Source organism: Silurus meridionalis, chromosome 6 (assembly GCF_014805685.1).
Source record: "Silurus meridionalis isolate SWU-2019-XX chromosome 6, ASM1480568v1, whole genome shotgun sequence".
Lineage (NCBI taxonomy): Eukaryota > Metazoa > Chordata > Actinopteri > Siluriformes > Siluridae > Silurus > Silurus meridionalis.
The window spans coordinates 15403791-15419465 of record NC_060889.1 but is presented as its reverse complement, the minus strand read 5'-3'; the positions used below and the strand labels follow the sequence as shown (position 1 = coordinate 15419465).

At 34.4% G+C, this 15675-nt stretch overlaps 1 protein-coding gene across 1 annotated transcript; it reads right to left on the bottom strand.

The window, feature by feature from the left end:
- Window positions 1-835: 835 nt before the first annotated feature.
- On the bottom strand, window positions 836-13781 carry nat16 (N-acetyltransferase 16). The gene is made up of 4 exons (XM_046851357.1): window positions 13560-13781; window positions 10721-10939; window positions 10219-10443; window positions 836-9460 (listed from the first exon to the last, which is right to left on the bottom strand). Exons 2-4 carry the CDS (start codon window positions 10928-10930, stop codon window positions 8894-8896), a joined length of 1002 nt encoding a protein of 333 aa, XP_046707313.1. The 5' UTR covers window positions 10931-10939; window positions 13560-13781; the 3' UTR covers window positions 836-8893.
- Window positions 13782-15675: the final 1894 nt, after the last annotated feature.

The window sequence follows — 15675 nt, the reverse complement described above, 5'->3', positions numbered from 1 at the left end:
TTGCACTGTACTAGAAAAAACACTCAATTTTTAATTAAGAGCTCTTACTACTGGTTAAAAAAGGCTTTAAATCATATATCATATATATAAATCATATAAAACATACTAAATTCAGTGTTAGTATGTTTTGTTAAGAAGTTAGTTCGAAGATAGTCATAAGATCTTAGTCAAGTGGTCTGCCAATGTTTATATTCAGGAATGTCAATTTCCATAATAAAGATCCATTTGGAATGCTAACAGCAACAAAAATAGATAGCCTTTGACACATCTAAAAAAGAAGCACTAATTCTCAGCACTCTGTGAAGTCACATGCATGCAGCAATGTAAAGGAACTCTTTAAGGGGATAGAGGTTGAGGTCAGAATTTTGGGTCAGTGTTAACACTAGCACCTGCCTCTCACGTCACACCAGTTGAGCTAACTGGCCTCTCATGTGTTCCATTTGTTGTTGCCTGAAATACATTAAGCATCCTAAAGCTTTTGTTCCCCTGACCTCCTTGTAGTACATAGTTTCTTCCCCAGTGTTAAATATGAGTTTGTCATCCTTAGGCTAATCCTTTTAATAAACCTTGTTTATGACCTATATCTTATTTTACACCTGAAGAAAAAAAAAATCTGGTTCTAAAAAAAACAGATTGAAAATATTCTAATACATATAAAAATATGATCTATGTCATATCAGTACATTTTCATATTGTACTTCCTATATAAATGTGCTGTATGTGAATAAAGTCATACAAGGACAAAGAAACAGGAGCCAATAGAAAACCCAGAGGAAAATATGACATGGGCTAATAAAGAGCCAATATTGAAAAACCGCCAATACAAAGGAGGTAGTTTAAGTATATGTCTTTGTTTAATAATGACTCTTGAGGAATATTTTAGGGGGTACGTTATCTTCTACTTTTTCTTTAATTGTTAGGTGCTGCAGTACAATTACACAAATAAGATACACACACAATTCTACCACTGAATCTGTTCCATTTAAAAGAAAACCTAAAAACCTTTCACTATCAAGAAAAAAACAACACAGACGTCAGCTATGCTACAATATAACACTGTGTTCATTATGCTACATTGTAACCACAGCAAGAAGAAAATAAATGCTCCAGTTGTGTATAAGACTATTTGTAAATGAGAGCCCCCCACTTATTACATATAGCCGATCAGCAGGCTTTGTAGATCTTGCGGTCAATATACGAATCATGACAAATTAAAGCAAAGCCCCCGTTTTAATGCCACAATAAGGGATTGTGAATCCTCTTTTGTTTATGTTTATTAAGTGCCAAAAGATTGTGTGATTACAATAATATTTCTAAAAGAAAAACTACACTATTTTAAGTTTTTAAAATGAAATATTTTTGTCCTTTGTCAGTTCTTTTTTGTTTATGCAGGTCTAATTTGAGGGAAAATGTACTTTCCATTCCAGTTTTTTCTAAAATAAACCTTTTGTTGTTCTTAAATCCCTGATTGTGGCTTTTGGAACTAATAAGCCTGTACATAAATCATTTACTTTATACACAGTTCTCTAAATACTTTTGAATAAGTTCTCTTACCTAACATTGTTTTAACAAGCTTTGTAATACAGCAAATGTAGCATTTATACTATATTGATTTCATACACAACAACCTAAGAATGCTACAAAAAAAAAACAACAACAACAGACTAGAATAACATGATGCACAATTAATCACACACTGTGCTGTGCTAGATGCTGCAGGTCTTTCTTTTGAAACTGTACCCTCTGTATTTCATAGTTAATATTTCATAGTAAACATACCTCCAGGGTATCATTTGCTTTTATTTTTATATGAATCATGATGTACATTTTACTCTTTAAAAGTGTTTTAGCTTTTAGTACGCATGTTAGATTTTACTACAGTGAAATGTTATAATTGGATGATAATAACATGCAATTGCATATCACTTTTTGCCCTCAAAGTTTGATCATAGTATTGTATAGCTTCCTGACATCAAAAAAATGTTTTGTTAACAGGTCATGTTAACTTGTATTTTATTATTTTTTGTTGTTCTTAAAATGTATGGCTGAAAGAAAAAACCTTACCACAAGAGGTTTGTAATATGTTTGGATTCATAACATAAAACATATTTTGCTATTTTGCACAAAAAAAGGCTAATATCCATAAAGCATTGGGTTGCATTGGGCATTATGGTTAACCTATACAACATGCATGTGGCAAAAAAATGCTGTCAAAGTGATCTAGTTGCCTATTTTATCATTTTATATCAGTATTCTGATGTTCTCTGTTTTTAACACCTTAAACAGACAAACAGGTTTTAAACATGTGTCAAAAAAAAGGAAATAAAATATAAAGTAAACCAAAAGAAAATAATCTAAAAACAAGCCAAAGTCTCTTAATAAAAATCTAGAATTTGTATTCCTGTAAATGATCTGCACTTACACAACATCAGCGATGACTACATTTACTCAAACATGTCAAGACTAGGTTATAAACCACAGTATCTTATATCTGTGTTTAACTACAATTAATATTGTTTATAAATCTCAAACATTCCTAAACCACTGATCATGAACACAAAGAGAGGTTCAGATGCATATGAACAGAGCTATACAATATTAATAGAATCTTATAAACAGAGAAAGAAAAAAGAAAAATTTCATTAATATCTCTACCTTTACTAAAGTTATCAGTGTGTAACTGTACAGCTTTCAATATATAGTATGGCTAGGTTCACACTAAAAATGTATTATTTGTCATGGAGTGTGTGTGTGTGTCTGCATTTATTGCTGATAAATCTGTATGAGTGTATCCTAATTGCTGCTATAGTAATTTGCTCAAAAATATCTTACTGATTATTTCAGAAATTTTCAAGAATTAAAGTAAAGATTTAAGTACATACAGAATATTTTTGCTTAGTGTAAACCTAGCCATGTTTTATGAAAGTACCAGAGAACCGCCAACCCCCAACCCCCATCCCCAACTCACACAAAACATGCAAATGATTTCTCAGGGATTGAGTTTCTTTTAAAACATGTATTTTAAATAGTTTCATCACAAAATAACCCACAAAATCAAAAACTCACAAAATGTGAAAAAAAAGATCCATTCATTTTTAATTACTGCTTAAAAATAAGCAATCTTATTGGGTTATAGAAAAGTATTGTTCAAAAATTAGATCACATTGCCACTGCATTGGCATTGGAACAGTTCACCCCCTTGATGAACAATAATGCTTTAGGTTTTCACTGGGCATTTCTTCGGGAGATGTTAATTCTGTACCATTGCATAATTTCTTTATTCAAATCTTTTTTTTTATAGTATCAATGCACTAAATATAAAATGTATATTAATGATCAGTAGTGAGATTGTATTTATTTCTTCTTTTTTTTTTTTTTAAGTGGTTACTGCTTCATCAAGGGAATGGATTACATATACACACAAACTCCTATGTTACACAAGAGATACCTATACTCTAGGAGTTAGTGTGTTTTTCACCTCCAAAACCAGGTTGTATTTGGACAGGTACAAATTAATTTATTCAGAATATGGTCATTTAGTTGGATCTAATATGTAATAAGAATATTAAGAAAGTCTGGCATTATGATGGTAAAGACCATCACAGAAATCTTTAACAGGCACATCAACCATGTTTACTTTACATGTGATTTCTTCATGTGGGCATCTATACTAATTGCTCTTAAACAGAGCAGATTAGTGAAAGGACCCTATAGGGTCCAGGTTAAACTTAGGTGCACCATTGACTTTAGTACTAAACTGAAGCCTTTGGTATGAACTCATACAAGTTTGGACAATCCAATGTTGTTGTAGAAACACACACCTAATATAAATGTACTTAGATGTGATGAGTACAATTAAAACACTAAGCTGTCTTTAGAGGAACCACCTGAGGAAATTGCTGGACCACTGAATGACCATGATTGGTACAGGAAGTTACATGAAAGTATTACTAACACAGTTTCTTGTGCTCTGGATGCAACATGCATGCATTCTAATGATATAAGACTAATAATAAAAAAAAAAAAAGGCAGTATGTGTTTAGCATTTCGTTATGCAGCTGCAGGTCTAAGGTATAACATAGTATGGTTGTACAATAAAACACTAAAATAAAAAAAAAAAAAAAACAGCTGCAGAGTATTTAAACATATTACAGGGAAATAAACATATGGAGCTCCATAATGACAGTATTTGTTACAGGTATAAAAAATCTTATCCACAAAACAGCCTAAGCACTGCCCTTTTTGGAAAATGACTGGACATCATTTTTGTAAGTATTTGTACAGTGTTATCACATAATTCATTTAACCTCTCATTCTTAATCTAGTTTCATTCTCTGATTCAATTTAGTACCTGTGTATTATACCTTTTCTAAACATATAAATCTATAACATTCCAAGGCATTGCAAAAGAATTACAAAATAAAAAAGATATGGGCAAGGAGATAATATAGCTCATTAGCATAACATGACTGAGTGTCTACCACTCCTCTGACCTAACTTGGTCACATTTTCCATTCAAGACTGTTTAGGTGAAAAGCAAAGCACCTCCACCCTGAGCAAGCTCTATTTCAGTAAGGTGATACCACAAAGAACTCAGTAGATACGGTTTCACTCTGTCTTAGACATAAGAGCAGGTAAACTATGCTCTTGGGGTCTTATTTATTACTTTACATGATAACCTCTCGATTTGTTACAATAACAAATTATGTCTCAAACATAGTCCCCAACTGTCAGATATCTTTGTCCACAGGGAAATGTGGACTATAAATACATTCTGCTTTGTATAACTACCAGTGACTTGCTAATGCTGACTTCACTGTACTATAACTGTCTATTTGTAACATGACACATAATATCCTTTCCATCTGTTCATTCCATTATCCTAGTTTTACCTTTCACCTCAATCTGCAACTTGTCTTTTGTTTTACGTTTTAAGAAAATTAAGTATTTTGTGGATAATGGTTTTACTTCATATGCACCTCATAGATGTCATTTCAGTACCAGTTAGCAAAATTCCTATAACACTTATAAAACATGGTTATAAATCATCCTTAACTACTCCCAATGCTATTAATTTTATTTGATCAAACATTAGGGACAGTTGGTAATAATAATTTAAAAAAACAGGAAAAGAAAAATATCAACAAGAATATTATGACACCCAAAAATCATACAGATATTCAAATATTTCAGTTAACCATCTAAGTATTGGCTGGCGAAACACTGTTATTATTAGTGCTTATGATATACATTCAAGTACATAAATAGGAAACTACACACGTAAGATCCATTTAGTTAACAATGCTTTTCTTCATGGTCTCAACTTGAGAAGACTTTAAATTGTTTCTTTACTTACACATTACTTTGACATTTCTCAGCACCTCCAAAAAAACCTTAACATGTCTAACTCATGTCTGTCATAAGTTAATACAAAGTAACAATAAAGAAAATCTACAAATTTGTTTAAACAAAGATGTCAAACCTTTTCAGCCAGGGAACCTTTGGGCTATTTATTGGAGATCTATGGTTCTAGTTAGTCAAAATTTAGGTGCACAACAAAAAACCGTACACTTAAATAGGGATTGCAGTATTCATGATGTCAAATCATAAGGATGAATACAAAATATATGAAAGTATTTGTGAAGTTTGTATGGTTTTACAAGCTTTGTGGTCAATATACTTCCAATTTTGCCCAATGGCCATAAAGTGCAGCTTTGCAATAAATTAGGAATGAAACTGTTACTGTTTTTCCTTTTAAAGCACACAACCTGCATTATGGCACAGGTTCAGCAAACTTTGTAGGCCAACATACTTCTTGCAGACAATATTTTCCATTTTGTGACCTTAGCAAATGAAGACTTAACAGTCTCCAAGCTATCAAATCAAAATACGGACTTGTATTCAGCCCTAATTAGAATATAAACTTAAACAATTATTTTTATTATTTTTTTAAAGAATGCTTGTTTCTTATCTAGAAACGAAATTATGTACTAGAAACGATATGGATGCACAATATACTGTATACATTTAGCAAGTTGACACTCCAGTTCAAGCATTTAATTACATAATGATTAGGGCTTTATAAGTGGTTATACTGTTAATGATTAATCAAGAGAACCTGCTTAATAAGTATCTAAATCTGACAGTTTCTATATAACTTAACTGTTACATGCTTTTATGAACAGGTCTTTCTTTTGATGGGCCCTCTTGATTTATCATAGCAGTTATGAAACCTTTGAGTTAGTTTACATCTCTGACACATTTATGAAACAAGAATCAGATTAGGATGGGCCAGGTGTTCAAGATGTTTAACATATTATGCATATTAACCATAACATTATGTTTATGCTGTCCAAGTGAAGGCGAAGAAGGAAATCTCTTTTCCTCATTGGGTGAATACTGTTTAAAAAATAAAAAAACCCAAATAGCATTAAGAAAAAAAAAAGATATACAATAAAAATAATTGAGCACTTTTTGACCTTTTAACCTTAAAGAAACATTGTGTTGATTTGTACATTGTACAGCAACATAATAGAAACTTAATGTTCATTTTTAAGACCAAGCCCAAATTAAAAACTACAAATGGTTTAAATTAGAACCATTGCACAAGTTACACATGTAGTGGTCATTGCTTTTCTTATCATTACATTTAGATGGAATACAGGGGAACTTTACTTGCTGGAATTGCAATGATTTTTTCATTAACATGGAATAGCATCACTTCAGTGAATTCTGTAATTTTCCATTAGAATTATCCAATCATGGTTGATATTTAACACGTGGTTTAAGCACAGAAATTTATACTGTTTACATAACTTTCACTGTCAACATAAATATATTTGTCATAATGGCCGAAAAAGGTATTACAGTAGGTTACACATGCTCAAATTGCAACCATTTATTTTCAAAATTTGCTAAGCCGGGTCGAGTTGACCTAAAAGCATCACAGCACAAAGGTCAGTGTTAAATGGTAGAGCAAGCATCACATTGAACACTCTGTCATTTAAGTTGATCTTTGCGATGCTGTAGCCCAGTAACATTTTTTCAGAAAGAGGATGAAGGCAAAGAGGACTGTATAGAATTGCTTGTCCAGACTGTTAACCATTAGCACTTGTTTGGATGTTTTGGATCAGTTAGAGCAATTTTCTGAGAATGGCAAAAGACCTTCTTCCTTTACTGTCCAATAACCTTCTTTGCTTGGCTTCTGTTGGATTTCTTCAATTCGCTGTTTCTTCTCAATTGCATGGCCAGTAAGAGGCTTAGTTCTATGGTGCACTGCATGCTATTTATAAACACTCAGCAGTCGATTCTTCCAAACTCCTCCAGTGACAGATGGAGCAGTATTTGGGTGTGTGACTGTCCCTGTTTTTGTGACTGTCAATGTCGTGTGTACCCACTGAGGCTTCAAAAATGAGAAATGCTGGTAAATGTGTCTCAAAAAAATGACTCCATTCTATAGAAATTTCTTTTGAAATTAAAATTGGCTGCGAGGTTCTATATTTTGGACGTACTTTAATTGTTTTCTGCTAAATAAATTAAATATTCTAGTTGTTTACTGATAAGTGGGTTGAATTCACTGTGGCAGTATTTGATCAATAAATTTTGGAATGAGCCGTTGCTATCATTATTAGATAACAACAAGGTTACAAAAATGAATTGTGCGTATCAAATATTTACTTTTCATTTCCCATCTCAAGATCAGTATCAAGCATTTTGGTGGACAAAAATATGAAGCTCGTTATTTATATTAGAAAAAGTGCTTTTGAGATCCTCTCAAATGGATTGCTAACAAATCCCCATTAACAGTAACAGTGTGTATTATTTGTAATGATTATATTTAGACCTAAATGCTACTTTTTCTTTTTGTCTTAATCAAAATCTAGCAGTTACATGAAAATTACATAAATAAACAATTTTATTAGCTTCTTAGCTAAACAATTTTGCTGCATGATAAATAAATAAAAAAAATACCCATTATCTCAAACCCAAATGTGTTGTAGGGCTATAACTCATTATTTGTTTTTAGTTACAGAATCTAACCCTGCCGAAATGACAAAAAAGGTATTCTATCTGAGTGAAGTACTGAAGACACTACATCTGAATTACATCTGATTTTATAACTTATAAACTTCATATTGCAGCAGTCAATTATATATTAGAACGTCACGTTAATGCTAGTAAATAAGGTTCAGTGCATAAAATAATAATATCTAAAAGTATGTATGTTTTCTCCATATGACATATTTTGCATGTAAATGCCAGGAGGCCAGCAGAAAGGTTTTTCTTTTAAATGTTAGATTAACTTGGTTTTTCAAGTGTAAATGCCATTTTAAAAATATAAGTAAGCAGAACAGAAAGTTTTCTACATTTCATTTTGGGTTTTATAAGAGTAAGAGTAATAAAAAAAGTTACAATTTAGCAGCTACTGTACAGCATGCAGACAAAACAGTCTCTAAAGCAAACATCTCACTATCTATCGTGAGATATTACATTTAGATTTTCATAAAGTGCCTAAAGATTGTGCAGTTGTATTTGCAACTCAGCATGTGTTAATTCACACACACATACACTGTACTGCATTCTATTGTCAGTATCCTACTAAATTTTCTTGTTGCATATTTATTCTATTTTAACAAATTGTAGCTTCAATTTTTTTGCAATGATCTGGCATTATTAATACTAACTAACTTTAACTAACGCCATTTCTATTAGGACATTTTGAATTCTTAATTTGTTTATATATATGTAGGATAAAGGTTTTGTTCTGGGGCAAATTATGAAAGGAAACCATTTGAGTGATATCAAAGCTCTTCCAGTTTCTAATGTTTCGTATCCAGGTGTAAGGTGAGGGGGGTCTCAAGCGCCTAACTTTTAGGTGATGGCCCTTCTCTTGCTACACCAAGTCGGATTCCACTACACACTGCTCGGTGTATTCTTTCACCAGCTCCACTTTCAAGGTCTCCCTGAAGAAATCAACCATGGGCTTCCACAATGGTGGATCCAGGAAAACCTGGCACATAACATGGCCCTTCAGTGTGCTAGTGTGGCGCCTTAGGTGACATAGGAGCTGCTGCACAGCCAAACCCAGATCTTTACCAAACATGTCAATGTTGAGGTAGTACCAGTCTTCACCAATTGGTACATGAAAGGGGGAAGTGCACAGGCTGGCCATAGATGGGCAGCATGTGTCATCCACCATCCAATCGATATCTTTCTTTAGCAGGATCTCCATGTTGCTGGACATGGGCTTGAATGGCTGCCAGTCTTGCACAATGGTGCCATTGGGTAGTAAGTCTTGCATTGCCTCATTGCTCAGAAAAAGCTGTTGGACATCTGGAACCTCTAACCTCACTGGGATGCTGAAAGGTGCCAGGTCATCTCCTTCAATACCTACATTATGCCCAAGATCAGCAAGGCGTAACTTTAGGTCTTCAGCACGGAAACGTACCAGCAGGATTCCCTTTAAACAGGAGTTTCATGATGGTGTGAGAGAATGTACAGTACAGTATGACTGGATCAGCAACTACTCTTTAACACCAAATCTTTGACGATCAAAAGCATTTAAATAATAAAGATTTAACATTTTAAACAATATATGAATGCAAGTAAAAAAAGAGTCTAATAAGGTATAATGTACTGCAGTATTATACAGGTCATTACTGCTGACAAATTGCTGCAAACATTCTTTGTAACCTTTCATGCTTGCAAACAAAAAACGTTTTAAAAGCAGACATTGAAGTTAAAGAGAATTGAACAAAAATTTGAAGAGAATTTCAGGGTTATTTGTATTATTATACTGCATCACATCATGTGAACCACACTTTGTTTTTCTATTGCATTTTTTTAAATGAGAAATGACTGCACCTACTCACAGTAGAATAAAATGTACAGATACAGAATATACAGAGATGTTAAGCATTAACTTCTACATCCTACTTACTAGATGTGCAATGCAGACAGATGCGTATTTTTACACTCAGTCTATCTTTTGTTGCTTGCTGTGAATGGTACCTTAGTGAAGTTCAATTTATTATGTTACATACCCATTCTAAGAAGGTTTCTATTAATAGTCTTATTTTAATATAAAATCTAATTAATGCAGGTGATGTTTTTTTTATTTTTTATAAGTAGTTTGGTCAACTAAAAATGTAAGCTATTTTTGTATTATAATGATCCATCACTGCTGTCACTTACTTGAGTAATCATGCTCACCCCTACCTGTTTAGTAATGAGCCTGTACTTCTGGAAGTCCTTGGGCCCCAGCTGATCATCTCTGGTCAGTCTGGTCACTTTAACTTCAGGATACTTGGATTTAACAAGCTGAGAGCAGAATCGGAGCAGCACCCGAGCAACTCCCTTGCCCCTCTCCTGAGGGGCCACACGGAGCCCTTCCACCAGCATAGTTTCTCCATTGTCAATAACACATACTGACTCAAGTGCAATCTAAAGAATACAAGAGAAAACATTACTTAAACTATTACAAAAATATAACATTTACAGCAGTGGATACAATAAATATCTTAAAATAAAATTATAATAATTAAATATAGCAAGCGACCAATTGTAAATCCTCAGTATTGTTCATTTTAACTGGTTATGGTACACTACAAACCTACAAATAATAATAATAATAATAATAATAATAATAATAATAATAATAATTCCAAACAACTCCTAACAATACATGTAATTATGTGAAAATAATTGCAGATAATCTTACCACTTTGCCTTGCTTGCGAGCGAGAATGACAATACGGTTTGTCTCCTGCAGCCAGGCCTGATAGCGGGTGGGAAGGTAGTCTAGACCACCATAGATACCCTGGCTTATGGCCATAATGTCATCAAAATCTTCCTCGGTAGCCACAGTGAACTGTAGTCCAGTATGAGGAGGCACCTCTGGGAGGCAAATCAGGCTGTTCTCAATCTTCATTGTTTATTGCTGAAAGTGGAGCAGAAGAAGAATGTTTGTTTTCTATTCCTGATATCTAGCCCAGTCTTACTTTTCCAGTGTCTATTATAACATAAAAATATGAATCGTATTTACTTAAAAATAAGCCTAATTCAGGACACTTGTGATTTTCAAGAAGATCCCCTTAGAACACCTTACCCACAAGTAAACGTTTACACACAAGTGATCAGCACTAAGCTAAGCCCAGAAATGATTTGCTTAATGTGAAGTCCACCTACTATTAAATGAGATGGTTATAAATAATAAATGTTAATAATCAGTGGCAACGCTGAACCAACGTCATCCTGCACTACTTCTCTCTTGTATCCATCCCTCTGGTATTTTCATCCATTGTTGAAATGTAAAAAACATTCAGCACTGTGTCATGTTAACCTATTAAATACCACTGCAGGCTTGGCGAAGTCACGTAACAAAAATTCCATTAACGATTTTATCACAGAGAGTCAGAAAACACGCCATGATTTCCATCAGATACAAATAGAAAAGCAGATGAAGGACTATTTGGACTTGCTTTTATAGTGGATCCTAGTTATTTAACTGATGATATGTCTGTAAAATCAATGGCTTGCATGCTTTCTGGTTAGCTAATTGTGGCATAACTAATGATGCGTAACTAATGTGTCCACGCTTTTTCCACCATCTGTAACCCTTGCTAACCCCAAATAAATTTAGCCCATACAATACAGAGATATCTGAAGACAACAATTATATCCAATTTTATATAAGAATAAAACTAAATAATGGCTATAAACACTATGTTTTACGAAAACATAGTTATAGTTAGAAATTAAACCAAGAGATCACATATCACCTGCCAGTGTTATAAGGGTTGAATTACATTAAAATATTTATTATGCTTGGTTGAGAATATGTCAAATAGGTCTATAAATAACCAGCAGCATAGTTATTGCTACTAACTAAATCAATGGCATGCAAAAAAAAAATCTATTACATATAATAGCTGTCAAATAAATAGAATGATTGAAGTTGTTCATCAGTCAGCACTGCATATGCCATACATGTATGTTTCCCTCTGGGTTTATTTATTCTCACTGTATACTTCCCATTGTATATGTTTGAAATGACAACAAAGAGCTACTTGGCTCGGCTTGTGATCATAATTAAATGCTTGTGTACAGTTTATTAACTGTACATATTATGACCTGATCGTCTGAATGACTTTGCGGTATTTTTGGATGCATCAACCCTGGCCAAGCATTCTTCAGGGGCAGTAAATCGGTCACTGCAGCATTTTGACTTCATCATCATTAATCACTGACTCTACGCCTTTTCAGCATGGATAAATTATTGCTCTTGTTGTTGGAATATGAACGGACTACTATACTACTATAGATACCTAGTTAACCTGGTTTGGCTTTCCATTAAAACGGTTTAAAGAAAATCAAGGCTGGTCACCCATACAACTGCTATAAGGTCTATATAACAAAAACATATCTATCCCTCTTTTTTTCTACCCGTCTCTCTCTCTCTCTCCTGATAATATAGAATCTATAGCGAATATATACTTAACATAAAAGCTTAATAGTCTTGAATGCAGGATCTGGGTCAGGATAAAAAGACAGACTAATCATAATGTATTGTTAACATGATTGTACATGATATCTGACATACATGCTCACACTGCCCACTGTGTCCCATCCCCCAACAGCCCCCCTTTATCTCTCACACACACAATTAGAAGAAAATCCAACCTAATATTTATTAACTTTTATTTGCTTTTATTTCCTATGCCAGGTTCCTATTTGGATTAATGCATACAGTGACACTGACATCAGCAACAGATCATAATTCAGATGATTCCTTGGCGCAAAGCTTTCAGTTTTATGAGAGAATGCTGGTTGAGCAAATCCAAGAATAGTGTCAGAATCTGATATCCGTACAGTCACGATCTACTCCACAGCCACAGCTGCTCAAGTCTCAAGGATCCGTGCAATACTATCCTGTCAGAAATGATTACCCTTAAAGATTGAAGCGCGATGGAGAGCTGGATGGTAGACCTCATTTCTTTAATTAGACGGATGCCGGTAAAACTGCTGCGTTACTCAGGGTTACGAGAGGCACACCGTGCATTGATACATGAATCAATGAAGAAAACCACAACAGGAAAACCGCCAAGGCTTCTCCCACGATCTGCCACATAGGCATCATTCACACACACACACACACACGCACACACACACACACACACGCGCGCGCGCACACACACAGCTTCATCATCAATGAATGGGTCTCCATGAGATGTGTTAGCCATCTCCTTCCAGTCCCGGTAAAATTCCATACAAAATGGCCGTTGGGGGTGAAAATGGAGGCGTTGGGAGGGAGGGGGGTGTCGTCACAGAAACCCTTATGTATTAAATTCTCCTGCCAAGATTGGAAACGTAACAAATAAATACAAAACAATCAATAAAATATTTTTTACATATTTTTTTAATTTTGGGTTGTGTGACTCATCCAGATATAGCGCATTGTGGGGTTTATCCTTTCACGTGCTGCAGAACATCAGTGTGGATGTCACTGCGAGTAGGAAAAAGGATGCGAGAGAGAAAATAGGTAACGGATTCATACTTACCTTGAAAAGCGCCTGGAGGGCGTTTGCGGTTCTTGGAGGGTTGCAGGGAAGAGAACGAGCTTCTGGCAGACAAGCAGGTGCTGATTAAATGCAGGTTTAAAATGCTCCTCAGCTGCAGAGATAATTTTAAGCCGGGTCTGCACAGGCTCTCTGTATGTCACTTTAGACCACTCCTACCCCCCTCCTATAATACAGTTAGAGAGACTACGTAATCCATCCAGTATCATTCAGTCTCTCTCTCTCTCTCTCTCTCTCTCTCTCTCTCTCTCTCTGTCTCTCTCTCTCTCTCTCTCTCTCTCTCTCTCTCTCTCTCTCTCTCAGCAGAGAGATCAGGATTTTGTTTAATTCCTCCTTTTACAAACAAAAAATTTCCATTCCTAGAATGGATAGAATACTAACTAAAGGATACTGAAACAATACTAAAACGTTTGTGGACACATGACCATCACACCCACAAGCCTTCAACCAAACTGTGGCCACACATTTTTAAGCTTACAATTGTGCAGAATGTTTTTGTTTTATGCTCTTTTGCTGGAACTAATGGCCCCAGTCATTTTTTGATTTGACTTCACTCTGGACATTTTTTCATCATGTTCATAAAATGGTTTGGCAGTCTTTTACTTTTCAGGTGCATCAAAAGTAAAAGACAAATGTTCTGGAGGCCAAGCGTGGATAAAATCTTAAAAAAAAATGCATGTCCAAATGAATCCATCAAAGATCTGAATGAAAGGTTGCTTGAGTCACATTAACAAATCTATAGATTAGGTCAATTATGAGGAGAATATATGTAGATGTTTACTTATTTGTTATTTATAGAGGGTCTACTCTGGAAGGTGTTACTCTTGTTTCTTTTAGCATAGCTATTTGCTTTAGAATCGGCCTATTTAATTAGTAACATTAAAGCAAGATAGCCCTCCTGGATACTGTTACATATGCATCTGCCTCAAATATGCATTTGCAGCTATTTATAATGATATGCTAGGTGTAACACAAAAACCTGATATGATATCAAATATTTTAAGTGCTTTATACTTACAAGATATGTAGCCATAAGATATGTATGCCAGTAAATTCCACAAATGATTATTAACAGACTTCTAGGACCATATTGTGAATTTCTTTTTGAATCTGTTGATTTAATTTGAAACCTAGTTGTTTCTTTAGACAAAGAATTTCAGGTTTCAGTAGAGGTTAATCAGGACATTATTGGGCCCACTCATAACAGTGGTCAGACTTTTAAGTGAATACATTTAAAGCTGAATAATAAAAATAAAGTCATACTTTCACAGATGGCTCTGATCATTATCTTGGGAAAAGGAAAAACTTCCTGAGATGGTATGAGAAACTTTGAGAACAATCAGACTCAAAAGGGAACCAACAAATGGCACTGAATGTCCATTGTTGAGATGTGTGGTAATAGGTGCGTAAATGAAGGACTATTCACGCAACCTGTGGTTCTGAGCCATTGTAGTGTACTGTTGATCTTAATTACAGTCTGAATGAATTTTCAAAGTTCTTGAGTTGCTTAGCAGCTTATTGGAACTTTAGGCTGTAGATGTTGAACCATCCCCCACTTCACAGAGTGGTCTCCAATTGAGAAGAACTCAATCCAGAGTTTGGACGTAGGGATGAACCAGGCAGATCCAAAAAAAGAAAGGACAGAATTGCAAACTTTTATTAATAATCTGTCTCAGTAATTGCCGTTATAATCATGAATTAATTGAGCTCCATTTGACGCCTTTAAAATTGCATACTAGACCACTTACTTAAATTATTTTACAAACCAATATTATCAGAAGCAATCAAACCTTTTTTTGAATAATCAGTTCTTTTTTTATCATTGGCTGAGACCTCAAACTCTGTCAGCTGTCAAAATGTAGGGCAATATCATACCTCCCCTTTATCTCTTAGATCATAGAAAAGTGTTAAGCATAGTAGCTATGCTCAAAAATAGCATTCACTAAATTATAAGTCAGGATTTGGGTCCTATCATAAATACTGCAGCAGTTAGAGTAATAATGACCTACTTCTTGCCTCTGATTAGGGTTCAGTCTTGTTGCTTCTTTTGTTTGGATGTTTTTTCTTAATGTAGATTTTTGACACCACTGCATATATG